At 34.0% G+C, this 17,174-nt stretch overlaps 1 protein-coding gene across 1 annotated transcript; it reads right to left on the reverse strand.

Annotated features, from left to right (window-relative positions):
- Window positions 1-4,498: 4,498 nt before the first annotated feature.
- Window positions 4,499-14,592, reverse strand: LOC129268949 (alpha-L-fucosidase-like). The gene is made up of 8 exons (XM_054906401.2): window positions 14,051-14,592; window positions 13,175-13,278; window positions 12,624-12,754; window positions 11,547-11,680; window positions 10,102-10,199; window positions 8,405-8,537; window positions 7,707-7,877; window positions 4,499-7,146 (listed from the first exon to the last, which is right to left on the reverse strand). Exons 1-8 carry the CDS (start codon window positions 14,395-14,397, stop codon window positions 6,903-6,905), a joined length of 1,362 nt encoding a protein of 453 aa, XP_054762376.2. The 5' UTR covers window positions 14,398-14,592; the 3' UTR covers window positions 4,499-6,902.
- Window positions 14,593-17,174: the final 2,582 nt, after the last annotated feature.

A 17,174-nucleotide genomic window follows, 5' to 3' on the forward strand; every position in this document is an offset into this window, starting at 1 on the left:
TTGAGTTTCATGAGTCATGTGAGTGGGGTAGAGAAGTATTTTTTTTGTATTGAGACAGTGCCCTTTTTTTTCTGTGCCCCCCCTACTTTCAACTTCACTCCACCGCCCTTGGTATAATTTAATGAATCCCCATTAATATTGAAGATGATAATGCCAAATCTTTTATGAATATCCCATAATTGATAATAACGTTTTCAAATATTAAAAAAATTATACATATGCCCATTTCACATTATGCAGACTACTTTTAATTTGGTATATACTTCATTTTGTTTCGCCTGCCTGCATGGTAGATGCAATCATTGGCGCAGATTGTTTCCAAACGAGACGGTGGTGACGTCATGACTATCAATCTAACCAAGGCTTAGTTATTGATTTTTTTTTATAACTAAAATAAATCAATATCATAATTAAAACATACATATACGTATATCTTGAAACTTGGACACAGGGATAATCGCCAAAGTGTCTACTTGGGGTCAATTGACTTTGGCCATGTTTTGGTATAGATCCTACTTAAAAAAATTAATAAAAGATTAAGATTTTGAATTTTAAAAGTCCATTTTCCATACCATATAAAACAGATATATGGGAAAATGATTTCTTTAGCAGTGAAAATAAGGTAAGAGACTGGGGATCATAATTATTATCAAAATTAAAGTTCAGCCCACGCTTCGTGCCCGCATAGCATATTTATTGCGACAAACACCCTCTTTCTGAGGATTCACATTCAGACAACTTCCAGCTATTCATGATTTCAAAGAGTATAGGACCTACATAAAATTTCCTCCGTGCAGGTATTAAAAAGAAAATACATAAAATATCAAAAGGACAAGTCCACCCCACAGAAATGTTGACTTGTATCAATAGAGAAAAATCCAACAAGTATAACACTGAAAATTTCATCAAAATGGGATGTAAAATAAGAAAGTTATGCCATTTTAAATTTTCGCTTTTCACAATAAAAAGCAGTTATATATACAACTATAAGTGATTTGCAAATGAGAGAGTCGATTGTGTCCACCACTCACTGTTTCTTCTGCTTTTTATTGTTTGAATTGCACAATATTTCAATTTTTACAGATTTGACAGTATAATGACCAACATGACAAAACCACGAAGTTGTTAAACAATGGCCTAATTCCACAAATTCAGGGAGGATTACATCTTTATTTTGCATGACAATGAGGACAAAATTAAGATATTTCATATTTTACAAAAGAAATAGCAAGTTGATGATGTCATCAGCCCCCTCATTTGCACACCGACCAGGATGTGCATATTACTGTTTTGTGAAAGCGAAACTTAAGAATACCATAACTTTCTCATTTTTTATCCGATTTTGATGCATTATGCCCCCTTCTCTCTGATTCCCCCTCTCCTCTCCTCTCTCTTTGTACTGCCCCCTTCTCTCCGAGTCCCCTTCTCCTCTCCTCTCTCTTCTTACTGCCCCCTTCTCTCTGATTCCCCTTCCCCTCTCCTCTTACTGCCCCCTTCTCTCTGATTCCCCTTCTCCTCTCCTCTCTTCTTTCTGCCCCCTTCTCTCTGATTCCCCTTCTCCTCTCTCTCTTCTTACTGCCCCCTTCTCCTCTCCTCTCTCTTCTTTCTGCCCCCTTCTCTCTGATTCCCCTTCTCCTCTCCTCTCTCTTCTTACTGCCCCCTTCTCTCTGATTCCCCTTCTCCTCTTCTTACTGCCCCCTTCTCTCTGATTCCCCTTCTCCTCTCCTCTCTCTTCTTACTGCCCCTTCTCTCTGATTCCCCCTCTCCTCTCCTCTCTCTTCTTACTGCCCCCTTCTCTCTGATTCCCCTTCTCCTCTCCTCTCTCTTCTTACTGCCCCCTTCTCTCTGATTCCCCCTCTCCTCTCTCTTCTTACAGCCCCCTTCTCTCTGATTCCCCTTCTCCTCTCATCTCTCTTCTTACTGCCTCCTTCTCTCTGATCCCCCCTCTCCTCTCCTCTCTCTTCTTACAGCCCCCTTCTCTCTGATTCCCCTTCTCCTCTCCTCTCTCTTCTTACTGAGTCACAACCCCTAGACCATGATGCACCCACAAAACGAACAGCTTGGATTTTTTTAATGACTGGGTACCCTCTTTTTGGGCAATACACATTTTACTTTTTAAACAGAACTTTTGATAAGCTATTTATTATACTATGAAAAGAGGCTTTTCATGATGGTCATTTACAACATTTTTATGATTAGTCTGTTTAATGTTTCCATAGAAAAATAATAAATGCATTTACAAAGTAAACTGGAAAACTTTAGTTACAAAAATGCAATATCTATAAATTTGTTTCATATCATTTTTTACAACTTGTATTTTACAATTTGTAGCTTTATCAAAGTTTGATCAATTACATTTTGTTCAATTTTGTTCAATGTGAAGGAAGCAGAAGATCAAAGGAAGAAAGATTTATGAACTGCAGAAATAATTCTAAATCTTTATAAAATAATGTCACAAGTTTGAAAGAACATTTCAGATAAGTAGTACATATATCGGCGCTATATAAATGCCTGTTATTATCATTATTACTTATGGATCTCATCCATTAATGAAAAAACTATCTCGCCTAATGTTTAAATCATTCTTATTGCAGTTCACTTCATACCAAATAACAAATGAAAAAGAAAATCACAACCAACATAAAAAAATTCTAAAAATTAATGTTTCAAATAAGAATGAGATTGAATAACATTCAATGAATCTCTGAAAATGTCAATAATTGATATACATGTATACAATTAAAATGATTCAAGAAATTATACACCGAAAAGTAATGCCTCTTTATCAGAAGTCTCTAAGCGTTCTACGATAACTGCAGCATAACTACCATGGCTTTATATTGGTATAATGAATGATTGAATGTGACAAGACTTTTTTTCCAAAAAAAACAGACACAATTTTCTCTAAATTCTTAGGTTTCATATGACAATATCAGAAAATACAAGTTTGAAGGTGTAGAACAGTCATATTTCGTCATATCAAATTATGAATACAAAGGCAAGGTACTAAACAGGCACACAAACTTTATAATAATGTTGGTAAAAAAATAGAAAGAAGTAATTTCCCAACTACCCTGTTTTGAAGGCACACAAAGGAGTAAAAAGTCAACCTAAACAATAAACCTTGCATGCAGAAACTAGCTTCTACTTTGATAGAATACCCAAATAGAGAATACAAAAGACAAAGTCTTTTTTATAATGATAACAAATTATGAACATAGAAAAAAAGAGATGTCAATCTTCTGAAAACAAATTGGCAATATTCAATAATGAGGCAAATATACAAACAAAAATAACATCACAAAATGAATAACATAATTAGTGATCCTTTTCAAAGAAGTGTCATCAAAATGTGTGAACATGAACATTTCAAATACAGATAAAGCAAACTTACAAGAATACAATACCTCTTTGCACACCGACCAGGATGTGCATATAACTGTTTTGTGAAATTAAGCAAAACTTTAAAATGTCATAACTTTCTTATTTTACACCCGATTTTGATGAAACTTTCAGTGTTTTGCTTGTTGAATTTTTCTCCTTTTTTCAAATCAACTTTTTGTTGGGGTGGACTTGTCCTTTAAGTTTTAATCAAATATTTGCCTGGATAACGCTAGCAGCTCTCATTTTGAGACATATCATCAAAGAAAATAATTGCTACTGTATGAAATCTTGAAAGACTGTGTATATATAGAACTAAAACATGAACAAAAACATTTCCTTCAAAAATATATATAAGATCTCTCCATATTAATGAATATACTCTTCATTAATAGGAATACTGCACACAAAAAAATCAGCAATGGTTTTCAATAAGGTATTACAGAGAATAATTTTGCTTACCAAACTTGCTTGTTCACGAGAGTAAATCTCACAACTTAATTCTGTAGGCCTATAGTCCTATGTAAAAAAAAAATTAGCTACACAAAAGACTTTGCAGCTGTCCTTGAAAAATGTGTAGCAATTAGAATGCAATACCAGGATTATACACTGGTAAGATTTGGGTCAGTCCTTTCCTTTAAATTTGTTAAAGCTAAATTACAGTAGTTGCAGTAAAACACTAATTTCGTGAGAAAGTCTGTAAAACCAAGGTTAAGTATGACTATATCATCGTGGATCTAGATCTGGTACAGTTACACAAACTGAACTTTGTGAAATCATAAAATCTAAGCTGAAATACGATCACACTGAAGATCGCCAACACAGATAGGCACACGTGGGACAGTGTATTATTATTGCTGGAATAAAGACCCGACGGAAGTGACCGAATCCGCGCTTATTTTGCTTATTTCTCAGAAATTACACAATTTCTTCCAGAATCCTTTGGCACATATTTTCTATTCATACAAACAGACACTTGGGTGGTCATTATATTAGATTCTGTAAAAAGTCATTTTGAGATCGTTACCAGAACTGGAATTTACCTTTAAGGCCTTATAGTACTCATCCATCGTTAGTTAACTTTATGTTTACACTATTTTTTAAATCTTTTAAAGTGGGACAGACCTACCAATAGTCCGGGGGGGGGGGGGGGCACTTCCATTGACGAGTGGATACCATGCGCGACCATGGGGTTTCGAAAAGCACCCTAAACAAGTATTTTCCATATTCTGAAAATGCACCCCGTAACAAGTATTGGCGTGTGAAACCCTACCCTTTACAAGTATTGCAAACAAAACGATACTCTTGCCAAGTACTCCCTGAATTGACCCCTAAACAAGTACAGCGATATAGTCACGGACGTCGGTCGTACCTTTACCAACATCATTGGTTTTAGTACAGCCCCACCTCATCTCGCGCAAATCCGTACTCTAAACCCGTAGTGTTGACTCTTGGGGCAGAAAGTACATCCTTTATAAAACATTTTAGACTTAAGTTTTTACACCTTCGTAAATTTGACCCTAAACATGTAGCTTTCCTAGCGAAAATAGATACCCTTTTTTCATTATTTTAGTGTTTTTGACACCCTTCTTACGTTAAGTACGTAACATGCCCTATCTTGAAAAAGACATCCTTTTACGTGTTTTTTTGTCACGCATGGTATCCACCCGTCAATAAGTGTAAGTGGCCCCCCCCCCCGGGCCAAAAGTCCTACTACCGCATGTCCTTCAAAATGACTTGGCTATCCCCAATATTGTGTTTGTAAAATTAACTGCATGCCCAGTTTAGCAGGAGGAATTGATCTAAAATTTCAAATGTTAAATTAAAAAGAGGAATAAATAGCACAGGGTTATTGATAAACTGGGACATGGACACCCCCCCAAAAAAAAAATTATGACAAGGTGGTTTACGAACCCCCCCCCCAAAAAAAGTGATATATCATAGTACTGCGAGTAAAACATATGTAACATATGTGTATACATATTTATTTAAAAAACATTTGTGTAAAACATATTTAGTATGTTCATTGCAAAAAACCAATGTTGTGAAGGAGGAAAGTTCCTTATAAACTGATCATTAAGTAGCACTGCTAACAATGCTGTTAAAGTACTGCTAAAAATACATTTATTCGCACATCTGAATACTTCATCAACAAAATAGTGGTCCTTATAAGTTATAAACTGGTTGTTCTTATTAATACTAAAGAAAAGTGGTCATGTTCCCACTATCTGATAATAATAACAATTACAAAACTCTCTTCTTGAATAGCACTTATCATGTTGAACAAATTGAATGTTTTGTTTAACATCTCTATATGCTTCCTAAGAACTTCATAACCCTGGCTTACCCCGGTAACCCTTTACACCGCACAAGCATTTAGAGGATGAGGAATTTACCAACACTGTGTGGTCTCTCATCGATTCTGTGGTTTACATAGCTAGTCTCAAAAGTAATGTTTTCATAGATAACTATTAATAACACAGAGAATAGCCTTTGATTGGAGTTGTACAGAGAAACTGAAAATGTTTTTGGTAACTAATGGGCAAGAAAACTTTGGTAAGAATCCATTGAGTACTGAATTAGCATGTTATCATTCAAGTGGGCCTGTAACACAAGACTACACTGATAAGAATGTTGCATTCTGGGTTAACAACCTGGACAGTGTTGAGTAGTTGAGGATGTGAGGTGGTGGTGCTATTGACTGCCAGTTCATATCTGCTTTGAAAGGAATTAATTCCTGCTAAGTATCCATTTACCTCACATTCATCATATGTGGCAAATGTAGATTCATCTTCATACTACAAGAAATTACTTCCAATAATCTTTTTATTCTTTATTTTGTAAAAATTCTGATATTCACAATTATGATACTAGAAGAAAATCTAATTACCCTCTTTCATGTGGGAAATTATCCTTATCCCGAAAGTCAATAATTCCTAATGGTCCTGTATTCTGGAACAGTCTCCCTGAAGATGTAAAAAGTTCACTATCCCTTAATATATTCAAATATAAACTTCAAAACATTTCTTCTACAAAAACTTTAATTCCCTAGACCAAGTTACCTCAATTACATTTCATTTTTCCCCCTAGTCTTTCTCTGCAAAATCAAACTTTTAATGACCAAATTGGGATTATGTTATAAGTTTTAAACGTTTCAAATGACCCCCCACATTTACATATACTGTTTCTCTTCTTTTCTATTTAAGTATTGTTCAGATTTTGGATTATTGTTTTGTGTAGTGTATGTTTTCTTTATGCATTGGAATATTCATATGTATATATTGTACTGTATTCTGTAATACCATCTTTACACCGTTTGTAGAACATTACTGCTGCTGTATGTAGAGATTTGAACCTGGTACTTTGTGGTTCAAAGTACGAAACCTACCCCCTGGACTATCTCTCTAATTAAGACATTTTTTACAGAATTGCTATGCTGTTCAGTCACACATTATGGATAGCAGTGCAAATGACACGTGTCCTTCTACCCCGGCAACCAACCCCTCCCACAACTCACTCTATTACTGAACCATCTTCATCTTAATCACCCAAGCCCATTCACATGGCATTGTTGCTGGGTTGAGTTGGGGCATGGTAACGTGGATACCAGGTTTACCGGCATATCCAGACCACTTCAATGGCTGGTTATACCCCAACATGAACAGGGAAGACTGAGAGGAAGGTATAGGGGCACCTAGAAACAGCTTATTGTTAGTCGGCCAGTCCAGGACTATAGCATAGATACCAGTAGTCTTGTTGGTATACCTGAATGCAGATAAAGAAGAAATTTCTACTTTTATAAAAAAAATCTTATCTTGTTTTATTAAATGGGGACCTTTTATGCATATTCATAACGTCATTATATTTTTGCTGTAAATTGCTTTTAAAAGGAATGTAATCTAGACCCATCAGGGGCCATCAAATGGTTTTGAAAGTGGGAAGGGGGCTGACCATGCAATAAAACACAGAGATAGCAATTATCACATTTTGTTTATACGTCCATAGAAAAAGTATGGGAGCTGAAGCTACCCCCTCCCCAGGTTCCGCAGCCCCCACTCTTTGTATTTTCCTTGAGTTTTAAATGTTTTTATTAGATCCTTGGGGGAAGGAATACGTTGTTGTTTATGTTTTTTTGTTTCTGGTGTGTGTAGGGAGGGGGGGGGGGGGGGTTGGGGTAGTAAAGAAATAAAAATGCACATCCCATCGCTTTTAACCTGATAAACCACTGAGGTGCAAATTTGACTTTTTCCAAACAATTGCTCTTGTTATAAATCAACTTCCAATCTTAATCTATAAAAAAAAATACACACACAATAAAAACTTACCAGATTCCTTCAGTGACAGTATCATTTTGTGCCCTCCAAGGCCTGGTTTCAAAGATAGCTTCTCCATTCACCTTCAGCCAATCACCCATGGATCTAAGACGTTCTTCATAGATGGGTATGATATCACCCTCAGCTGTCGGGCCAATGTTAATTATAAGATTGCCGTTGCAGCTGTAGAGACAAATAAATGATGTAAATTTATGTTTAAAAAAAATTACAAATTTTGTTTCCCCCCCATTTTAGCATTATTTTGCTACTTTTGAAATTTGTCTGAAACAGACATAGGACACAATAAACTTTAGTAACCTTATCTTTTAGAGAGCAGTATTGAAACATAAAAGTTGGACTTGAATAAAATGCGAGTACATTGGTTGGGCTTGGAAGAAACCGTATTGGAAGTGAAGGAGAGAAGTGGTTTGAAATAGATGAGCCATGTGTTGAAGATGGACATGATAAACCTGTGAAATGTATAGGATATCTGGAAGTGGTTGACAAAAAGTGGTTAGAGAAAGGGCAGCACTAAGCTGATCATTCTCAGGTGTTGAATTATTGTTTTAGTGGCCCAAACATGGAGTAGTGTGTGCATCGCTTTGAAACCGAAAGGAGAAGGTTCATATCAAATGTCTATTGGACTGGAACACCAACGATTGCATGGAAAGATATGGTGAAGAAGAAAATGCAGATTAAGACAAATTTACCTGACAGTGCTAGCAAGTAATTCAATGAGTTCATCCATGTTTCTATAGTCGGTAAGTGAGGCAGTACGTCTGAATCCTGATGATGCTTTATCAATACTCACATAATTCTCCCATTTATGCCTCCGTAGAATCACTGTAAACAGCAATGAAAAATAAAAACTGATTAGTGATCTATTAAGAATATGATTTTCTTTGTTTAAAACGAAACATTGATTAGTAATTTAATAAGAATGTGACTTTCTTTTTTTTAAATAAACACTGATTAGTAATCTCATATGAATATGACATTATTAAAGATTTCATACGAATATATTTTTCTTTTTCAAAAAGAAGCACTGATTACTGATCTCATATGGATATGATAAAAAAAAAGAAACATTGATCAGTGATTTCATAAGAAAATGAGTTTTTTGTTGTTGAAAATAAATGAAAAAGAAACACTGATTAGTGATTTCACAAGAATATGATTTTCTTTTTGAAAAATAAACACTGATTAGTGATCTCTTAAGAATATGATTTTCTTTGTTTAAAAATAAACACTGATTAGTTATCTCATAAGAATGTGATTTTCTTTTTTTTTAAATAAACACTGATTAGTAATCTTATATGAATATGACATTATTAAAGATTTCATACGAATATATTTTTCTTTTTCAAAAAGAAGCACTGATTACTGATCTCATATGGATATGATAAAAAAAAGAAACATTGATCAGTAATTTCATAAGAATATGAGTTTTTGTTGTTGAAAATAAATGAAAAAGAAACACTGATTAGTGATTTCACAAGAATATCATTTTCTTTTTGAAAAATAAACACTGATTATCATTAGTAATCTCATATGAATATGACATCATTAAAGATTTCATACGAATATATATATTTCTTTTTGAAAAAGAAGCACTGATTATTGATCTCATATGGATATGATTTTTTTCAAAAAAGAAACCCTGATCAGTGATCTCTTATGAATATGATTTTCTTTTTTGAAAAAGAAAAAATGATTAATGATCTCATATGAATATGATTTTCTTTTTTGAAAAAGAAAAAGAATAATGATCTCTTATGAATATGATTTTCTTTTTGAAAAGAAACACTGATTAGCAATTTCAAAACAATATGATTTTCTTTTGAAAGAAAGAATTATTGGTCATTTCATTACAATATAAGAAACACTGACTAGTGATATCATGGAAATATAGTGTTTTTTTTAAACAAACACTGATTAGTGATTTCATAAGCATATGATTTTTTGTTGTTGAAAACAAATGAAAAAGAAACACCGATTAGTGATTTCACAAGAATATGTTCTTTTTGGAAAAAAGAAACACTGATTAGTGATTTGATAAGAATATGATTTTCCATATCACAATTAAGAAGATTATTTTGTACATAAGTGAGTAAATTTGCTTCCAGTCTTCACACTGAAACGTAGATAATGGGGGGACACTGCTTGTAAGAAATATGAACTAAATTCCTCCATAAAACTAATCATAATTGTAATTTGAAGTAATTTTGGTAGGGGGTATTTCACAGGCATTAATAATCACTCCTGCTTATTTACAGTTCAGATCCAATAAATAACTTTAACAAAATTATAAAGATTATAGACAGTTAATCTCCGAAAAGAAAGGCAATTTGGGGTGTGATGCAATAAGCAAATACAAGGAGTTCTGAGTGTGCTATGAAAAACTTACTAGGTTTATGCTCATCTTTACAGGTATAAAAACCTCCATGTCTGCATCTAGTGCCGTATCCCCAACGATCATTGGTCACTATGGTGTCCTTTGTTGGACTAAGAACAATATACATTATTCTTTTTTTAATTCTTATTTGAATGCAATTTATGGGCAGCAAACAAGAATTCATACAAGCTAAATTTAAAAATACGCAAATGAAAGATCTTCATCAAGCTCTTAGAGTTGATTTGAATATATTATGATCTGTCATAGCCAATTAGCCAATTTTTTTATATAGCGCTTTTCCCAGAATGGCTCCAAGCGCGTTACAGCATATTATTACCCCAGTCATTGCATTCATTTCAATCCCGCACGATGTCATAAACATAAACAAACATAACCTTACTGAGTAACAAACCTCAACTTTGAAATTAAAAATAAATAAAGAAAATTACTGTGACATTAATTGATTAATCTAGATATTAATTAATTTCAACAAAATCAATGATGAACTGATTTCAACAAGGCATAAGCAACTTTGAGTCTCGCCCACTTATGAAAATAACCAGAAATATTGTGATTTGCAGAATTACAGAATTGTATCGAAACTTCATCGTGAAATAACTGGGATGGAATAACATTTGTCATAAGAGTCTTGCATGTAAACGTTAATGTTGACCTCAAAATGAAATTTGACCTTACCATGTGACCTCCGAACACAATAACATCCAGGACTCCTAAGTACATCTACAACCCAAGTTTGGTTTAAAAGTGACTTACGGTTGCGGAGTTATGTGTCATTAGAGAGTCTTGCACGTAAACTTTAACACTGACCTGAAAATGACCTTTGACCTTACCATGTGACCTCCAACTGCAGCATAACATGCAGGTCCCCTAAGTACATCAACAACCCAAGATTGGGTGAAAAGTGACTTTCTGTTACAGAGTTGTGTGTCATAAGAGAGTATTGCATGTAAACTTTAACGTTGACCTGAAAATGAAATTTGACCTTAACATGTGACCTCTGACTGCAGCAATAACATGCAGGTCCCCAAAGTACATCTACCATCCCAGTTTGGTTGAAAAGTGACTTGCGGTTGCTGAGTTATTTGTCATAATGTTTGTGACAGACGGACGGACAACATTTGGATCCCTAAGTCTCGCCTTCACCTCTGGTGGGCGAGACAATAAACTAATGAATGAATCAACATAAAACTACATCAGTTATCAATTAAGAAATCAATAAATCAAATAAAAAAGAAAGACAGACAGAAAGAAAGAAAGATGGAAGAAAGAACAAATTAAGATAGAAACAAAGACAAAAAAGAGAAAAATAGAAACAAGGAAAAAAGTAAGAAAAAAGAAAGAAAAATACAAACAAACATATGAATAACTAATCAAGAAATATGAAATTTGATGTTTTTATTGATCTATAAAAGAAAGCACTGTCTTTTAAAATTTACCTAGAATTATAGAGCCAGGCCAGGATCTCTGTACTGTTCCAGTAACTATCATAAGCCTGCGTGTCTCCATCAGACCAGAAAACATCAGGTTTATACTTATTTACAAGCTCCAACAACTCTGGCCAAAGCAATTGCTGTGTTCGGCAAAAGTATTTGAGTGTAGAGAAAAGATCATTTATGAAATAACGAAAATTTGATATCATATGAAATCATTGGACATTTCCATTAATGTAGGAAATATGAAGTATAATGTGTGTCTCTATTCAAAATTTTACTTCATTTTCATATATATATCTAAATATAGAGGACCTAAATAAAGGGGTACTCCAGGCTGAAAATAATATGATTTGAACAGGTGGAGAAAAATCAGACAAACAAAACACTGAAAATTTCATCAAATTTGACAAAGAATAACAAAGTTCTGACATTTAAAAGATTCACATTATTCCAGTGAAATGGACAATTCTATGCATGTCTTCATGAATATTCAATGAGCAAATTGATGTCATATCCCCACTTGTTCATTTGCATTTTATTATATAAAATCAGGTTTTATTCAAATTTCATCCTCCAAAAATCAACAATATTAATGACAACTGATGTAATGCATCAGCTATTCATTGCTGCAACTTATTTTGTTATAGGGCAGACATATAATAAACACAAACTGTAGATGGAAATATGAAATAATTATGATTTCATGTAATAAAATAAGAAAAAGGAAAGTAGGGATGTGACATCATAAGCCAACCTAATGAATATTCATGACAAATTGCATATAACCGTTTTCACAAAATATTGCTAAACTTTAAAATTCAATAACTTTTTTTCTCCAATTTTGATGAAATTTTCACCATTTTGCTCTGTGAATTTTACTCTATATATTAGGATATAATTATTTTTAGCTCAGAGTACCCCTTTAAATTAAATGTACATGGAACTTATATAGTGACTCTTTATTATTATTTTTTTCATTTTTGAAATTTATTTCAGAATCAAACCATTATCATTATTATTATTATCATTATTCATATTAATTTACTCATTTTTATTCATTCATTTAATCATGAAACTTACCATACAGTACTCATTGGTTCTGAATCTATTAGCCTTATCTTCTAGATACAGTGGATTAAACCATTCATAAAGCGAGTAGTAGAGCCCAAAACGAATGTCAGTTTCATTTCGTAATGCACTAGCAAGTTCACCTGTCATGAAAATAGCAAACAGAAGAAAAAAAAAATCAAAATTTATAACGAGAAGAAAAAGTAGGAGAGTTTGCAATCATGCAGGATGAATCTATACGATGGATTCAGGATACTTCTTATCAATATACTTCGTTTAAGCGATTGATTCTGTGTGATGTACAACTAATTTAGTGATTTTTTTTTTTAATGACAAGATTTGTACAACTTACTTTGTGATTTTTTTCTGTGGAAATGTAAAGATTGGTAAGTTTTGTATAAAAGAGACGTATTGGTCTTTGGAACATCCATGTGGTTTCTTTGCAGTTTAAATTGGAATGACTAAGATCTGAAATGACTCATTACTTTTTGTACATACATGTAATTAGCCATTTTCAAAGTTGGATAATTCTTTTCTATCAACTCTTTGACCATTTTTCTCACCTACAAGATCCCTGCTTGGTCCAATATCAGAGTTCCAGTTCCATGAATATTTTGAAGGCCAGTTTGTAAACCCATCATGGTGCTTGCTCGTCAATACTACATATCTGAATCAAAATAAGTAACATGGATGTCACACCCTGAGCCCTGTAACACTAAAGCTTTGCAATTAATCATGATACAAGTTCTATGATTGATAGCATTGGGTAATGTGTATTATACATTATAAAAAGCAGCCCCACAATCATTTGCTAAACATCGTAGACCTATAATATGTTAGAGAGGTCTCTTCTAAATGGATCCAGAGAACAGAGCCAGAGGAAGTCCCACTGCAATTATAAACTAAATGAAGTTCTATGACTTAAATTCCTTAACACTATGACCTATCCTCATCCCAACCCATATTATTCTAATATATAATTTGAAAAAAAAAATCAAGCCACATATCTATATTGGTCAAGCTGTATTTCAAATGTTTGTATTGATGTAAATGTCTAAAGAGAGAAAATTTGAGATCAAGGGAGCTTTTCATAATTTAATAGTCATTGATTTTTACCTAACTTTGTTATAAGCTACTAGAAATCCTTGCATCTAAACTCTTGTGGAATGGAAAAGTCAATAGAAATGTTTGTGGTGTAGAAACTGTGGGACTTAGGAGTGGGAGGATCAAGGAACAGGTGAGACAATTGGATAGAAATGGGAAGTGAAGAGAAGTGTGGAAAAAAGGGTGTAAAATAAAACATGACAAAATTAAATCCTTCCAATAATAAAGAGAAGATAAGAATGATTAATAATGGAAATTAAAATAAGAAGAAGAAGAGGAAAAATTGTTGTTGTTGTTGGAGGAGGAAAAGAAGAAGAACAATCAAGAGGATTTACTTTGCTCCAGAGGCTTGAAGGATATCTGTCCACTCATAAGGGTCAAAGAACTCAGCTCTGAAACTGGAAGCAAAGTCAGAATATGTGAAGTAAGGTTTGTAAATGTCTTTCATAAACTTGTCCACATCAGGACTTGGATCACTGCCTTTCCATCTCCACCAGAACCACTCACTGTTTGGTTCGAAGCTTGGTACGCTGTAGAGTCCCCAGTGAATGAAGACACCGAACTTGGACTGGTCATACCACGCGGGCAGGGACCGCGAGTCGATCGAGTCCCAGTTGGGTTGGTACTGAGCGCTCGTGCAAACCGATACAAACGTTATGAGCCAAACCTTTGGAATACCCATGTCGTAGCTATAGGAAGTTCAGCTCATGTGGAAGAATATAGAGAACTAGCAATACACATGAATCAATACAACAGTCCAAAACTCCAAACTATGTATGATGAACCCAATCACGTCTCGTCCATCGCACTGACCACAAAAACTAAGCGTGCATCACCTCTAGCTAGCTGTCTTTGCTATTGTTTACTAAAGTCACGTGATTCTAATAAGAAGTCAGGTGATCTTGATTGACAGAGAAGTTTCTTTCTGAAGATCAGGGGCCGATTGCACGAAAGGGTCTTTGCAAGGACCGTCTTTCGTGTCACCAAGTTTTTATGATGCGCCATGTGAAACGCATCTCAAATAAATTATCTGCAAACATATTTTATTCGTCCGTTAGAACAAACAAAATATTTGTTTATAAAATGATTTGATATCTCATAAAATTGTATAAAATTTGATTTGAAAGCAAGCTTACGAATTCTATTTGTTTATCTCAAATTTCAGAAACACCCCGCTTATAGCGCATCATAAAAGATGGGCGACACGATAGGCGGTCCTTGGAAAGATCCTTTCGTGCAATCGGCCCCAGGGGCCAGCTAGGGGAACGCCCGCGGGGGGGGGGGGGGGGGGGGGAGTGCTTTGATTTTTTTGGGGAAAATGACAACAACAACAACAAACCTCCCAAATTAAGATTATTTTTGGTCAGAAAAATTGACCAGGACACTGGGAACGATTTTTTAAACAAGGGGTGCTAATTTAAACTTGACAATTCAAGGCCCCCCAAAAAAGTTTTCACTTCAAAATGAGGGACACCCCCACCTCCCAGAACCCCTTCTTTTATTTACCCACTTTTCATGTACTCTCATATATGTTTTGGTATTGTTTTTCTATTTTATTATTTTATATATATGATAAATGTAAGTTGTCTAAAAATTAAAAAGATTCAAAAGAAAAAAATATATATATACATGTATATTTCAATTAACTTTACTGCAATCTCTGTGATTATTTCGTCTTCATAATTCATTCATTACAGTAACATGCACAGGCGGCGGAAATTTGAGGTGGGGACCCTTAACCCCCCCCCCCAATTTTTTTTTTGCTTGTCAGTAATTCAGGTGGACCCCCTAATTTCTAACATTTCTAATATGAACATTGATTAATAAAAACGTTTTGTATCAATTGTATGTTTATTATATTGAAAAACTATATAGGATTTATGACTTTGTAACACAGATCGAATAGGTAGGCCTACATGACGTACATGACTAGGCCTATACAGTGCGTATAAAAAAAGGACAGATTTGAAAAGCCTCTAAAATTTTTGTTTCAAATTATGATGTTATATTTTGGTGTTAATAGGTGCTCTGAAGTCTTATATTTCAATTGCCATTAAAATATTTACTCTTGTTCATGCTTGAGCGAACACGGCATGTTTTTGTCTGGGGTTAAAAAGGAGGCTTGCGCCAAAATGGCATAAAATGATAAATATGATGATCGGACTTCTTAATTGCTAATCAGCAGACTTCCTCTTAACCTTTTCTTATCTTTGCCATAATTTTCAAACTATGCGGTCAAAATTCATTTTTTTCAAATCTAGTCAATTGCTTGAATTGTTCTGTTGTTTCTTTTTGATATGTTCTCTTTTAGTTATGAATATTCCTTCTTCAAGCAAAAACATTTTTTTTTTCAACCAAAGTATGGGAGAGCGTGTATTTTTTAAAAATCCTTTGTGTGTGCTTCAAAGGTTATGGTGCCTTTTGAACAGTGCCATACAAATGGGCGGGGGCTCGGGAATGCTCCCCCTCAATTAAAAAAAAAATCATGACCAAGAAAAAAGTGTAAAGGAAATAAAAGAAAATATAGAAAGTAAAATATGATATTATTTTCTGAATATTATGTCAAAATCTATCACAAAATTTAATATTATTATAAAAAAAGTGGGAATATTTGCGTGCTCGCTTCGCTTGCTCACAAACTTTTTAATACATTTTACCCGATCTGCCATATCTAGCTCCTTCAAAATTGACTCAGTACACCATTGCTATTGAAAGACATGAATAATTAAACTTGGTCAAGGAATCAATAACCCCTTGAAAATTGGATTCATGTACCATAACATAATTTGTTTCACATAATAAAAGGATTTGAATAATTGCAAGTTTTCCAAATTAATAATGCAAATCTTCTTGCTTGGGTTGTCTTCTTTTCTTACTTATGAAGGGAGATTCAAAGGTAAAAGAAGTTTAAATGAAAAAACAAAATAATTCAAGTAAATAAATAAATTTGTGAATAAAATTTGACAGCATAATTTGAAAATTATAGCACAGATAATGAAAAGGTTAAGAGGAGGTCTGCTGATTAGCAAGAAAACTGATCATTACTCACATTCTGCCATTCTGGCGCAAGCCTCTTTTTGAACCCCCGCCAAAAATGTAATATGTTCGCCCAAGCATGAACAAAATATATTTTTTTTAAATTGCATTTCAATAAGATTTCAGAGCATCTATTAACATCAAAATATAGTATCATAATTTGAAACAATTTTTATAGACTTTTCAAAACTGTCCCGTTTTTTTTTATACGCACTGTATAGCGAGCAACGCCTCCTGCCCATCAGCTGTTTAGTAGAAATCTTTCTTCCTAAATATAATGGGCCTACAATCGTTTTGTTTGTATGACCAAATTACTCAATAAATTGGCAATTTTCAATCTATTTTTTTCGTTTTTCTTTGCGCAGTACGTATACAATCGACAGAAATATTCCCGCCCCCGCCACGCCCCTTCTTTTGAGTTCG

Source organism: Lytechinus pictus, chromosome 10 (genome assembly GCF_037042905.1).
Source record: "Lytechinus pictus isolate F3 Inbred chromosome 10, Lp3.0, whole genome shotgun sequence".
Lineage (NCBI taxonomy): Eukaryota > Metazoa > Echinodermata > Echinoidea > Temnopleuroida > Toxopneustidae > Lytechinus > Lytechinus pictus.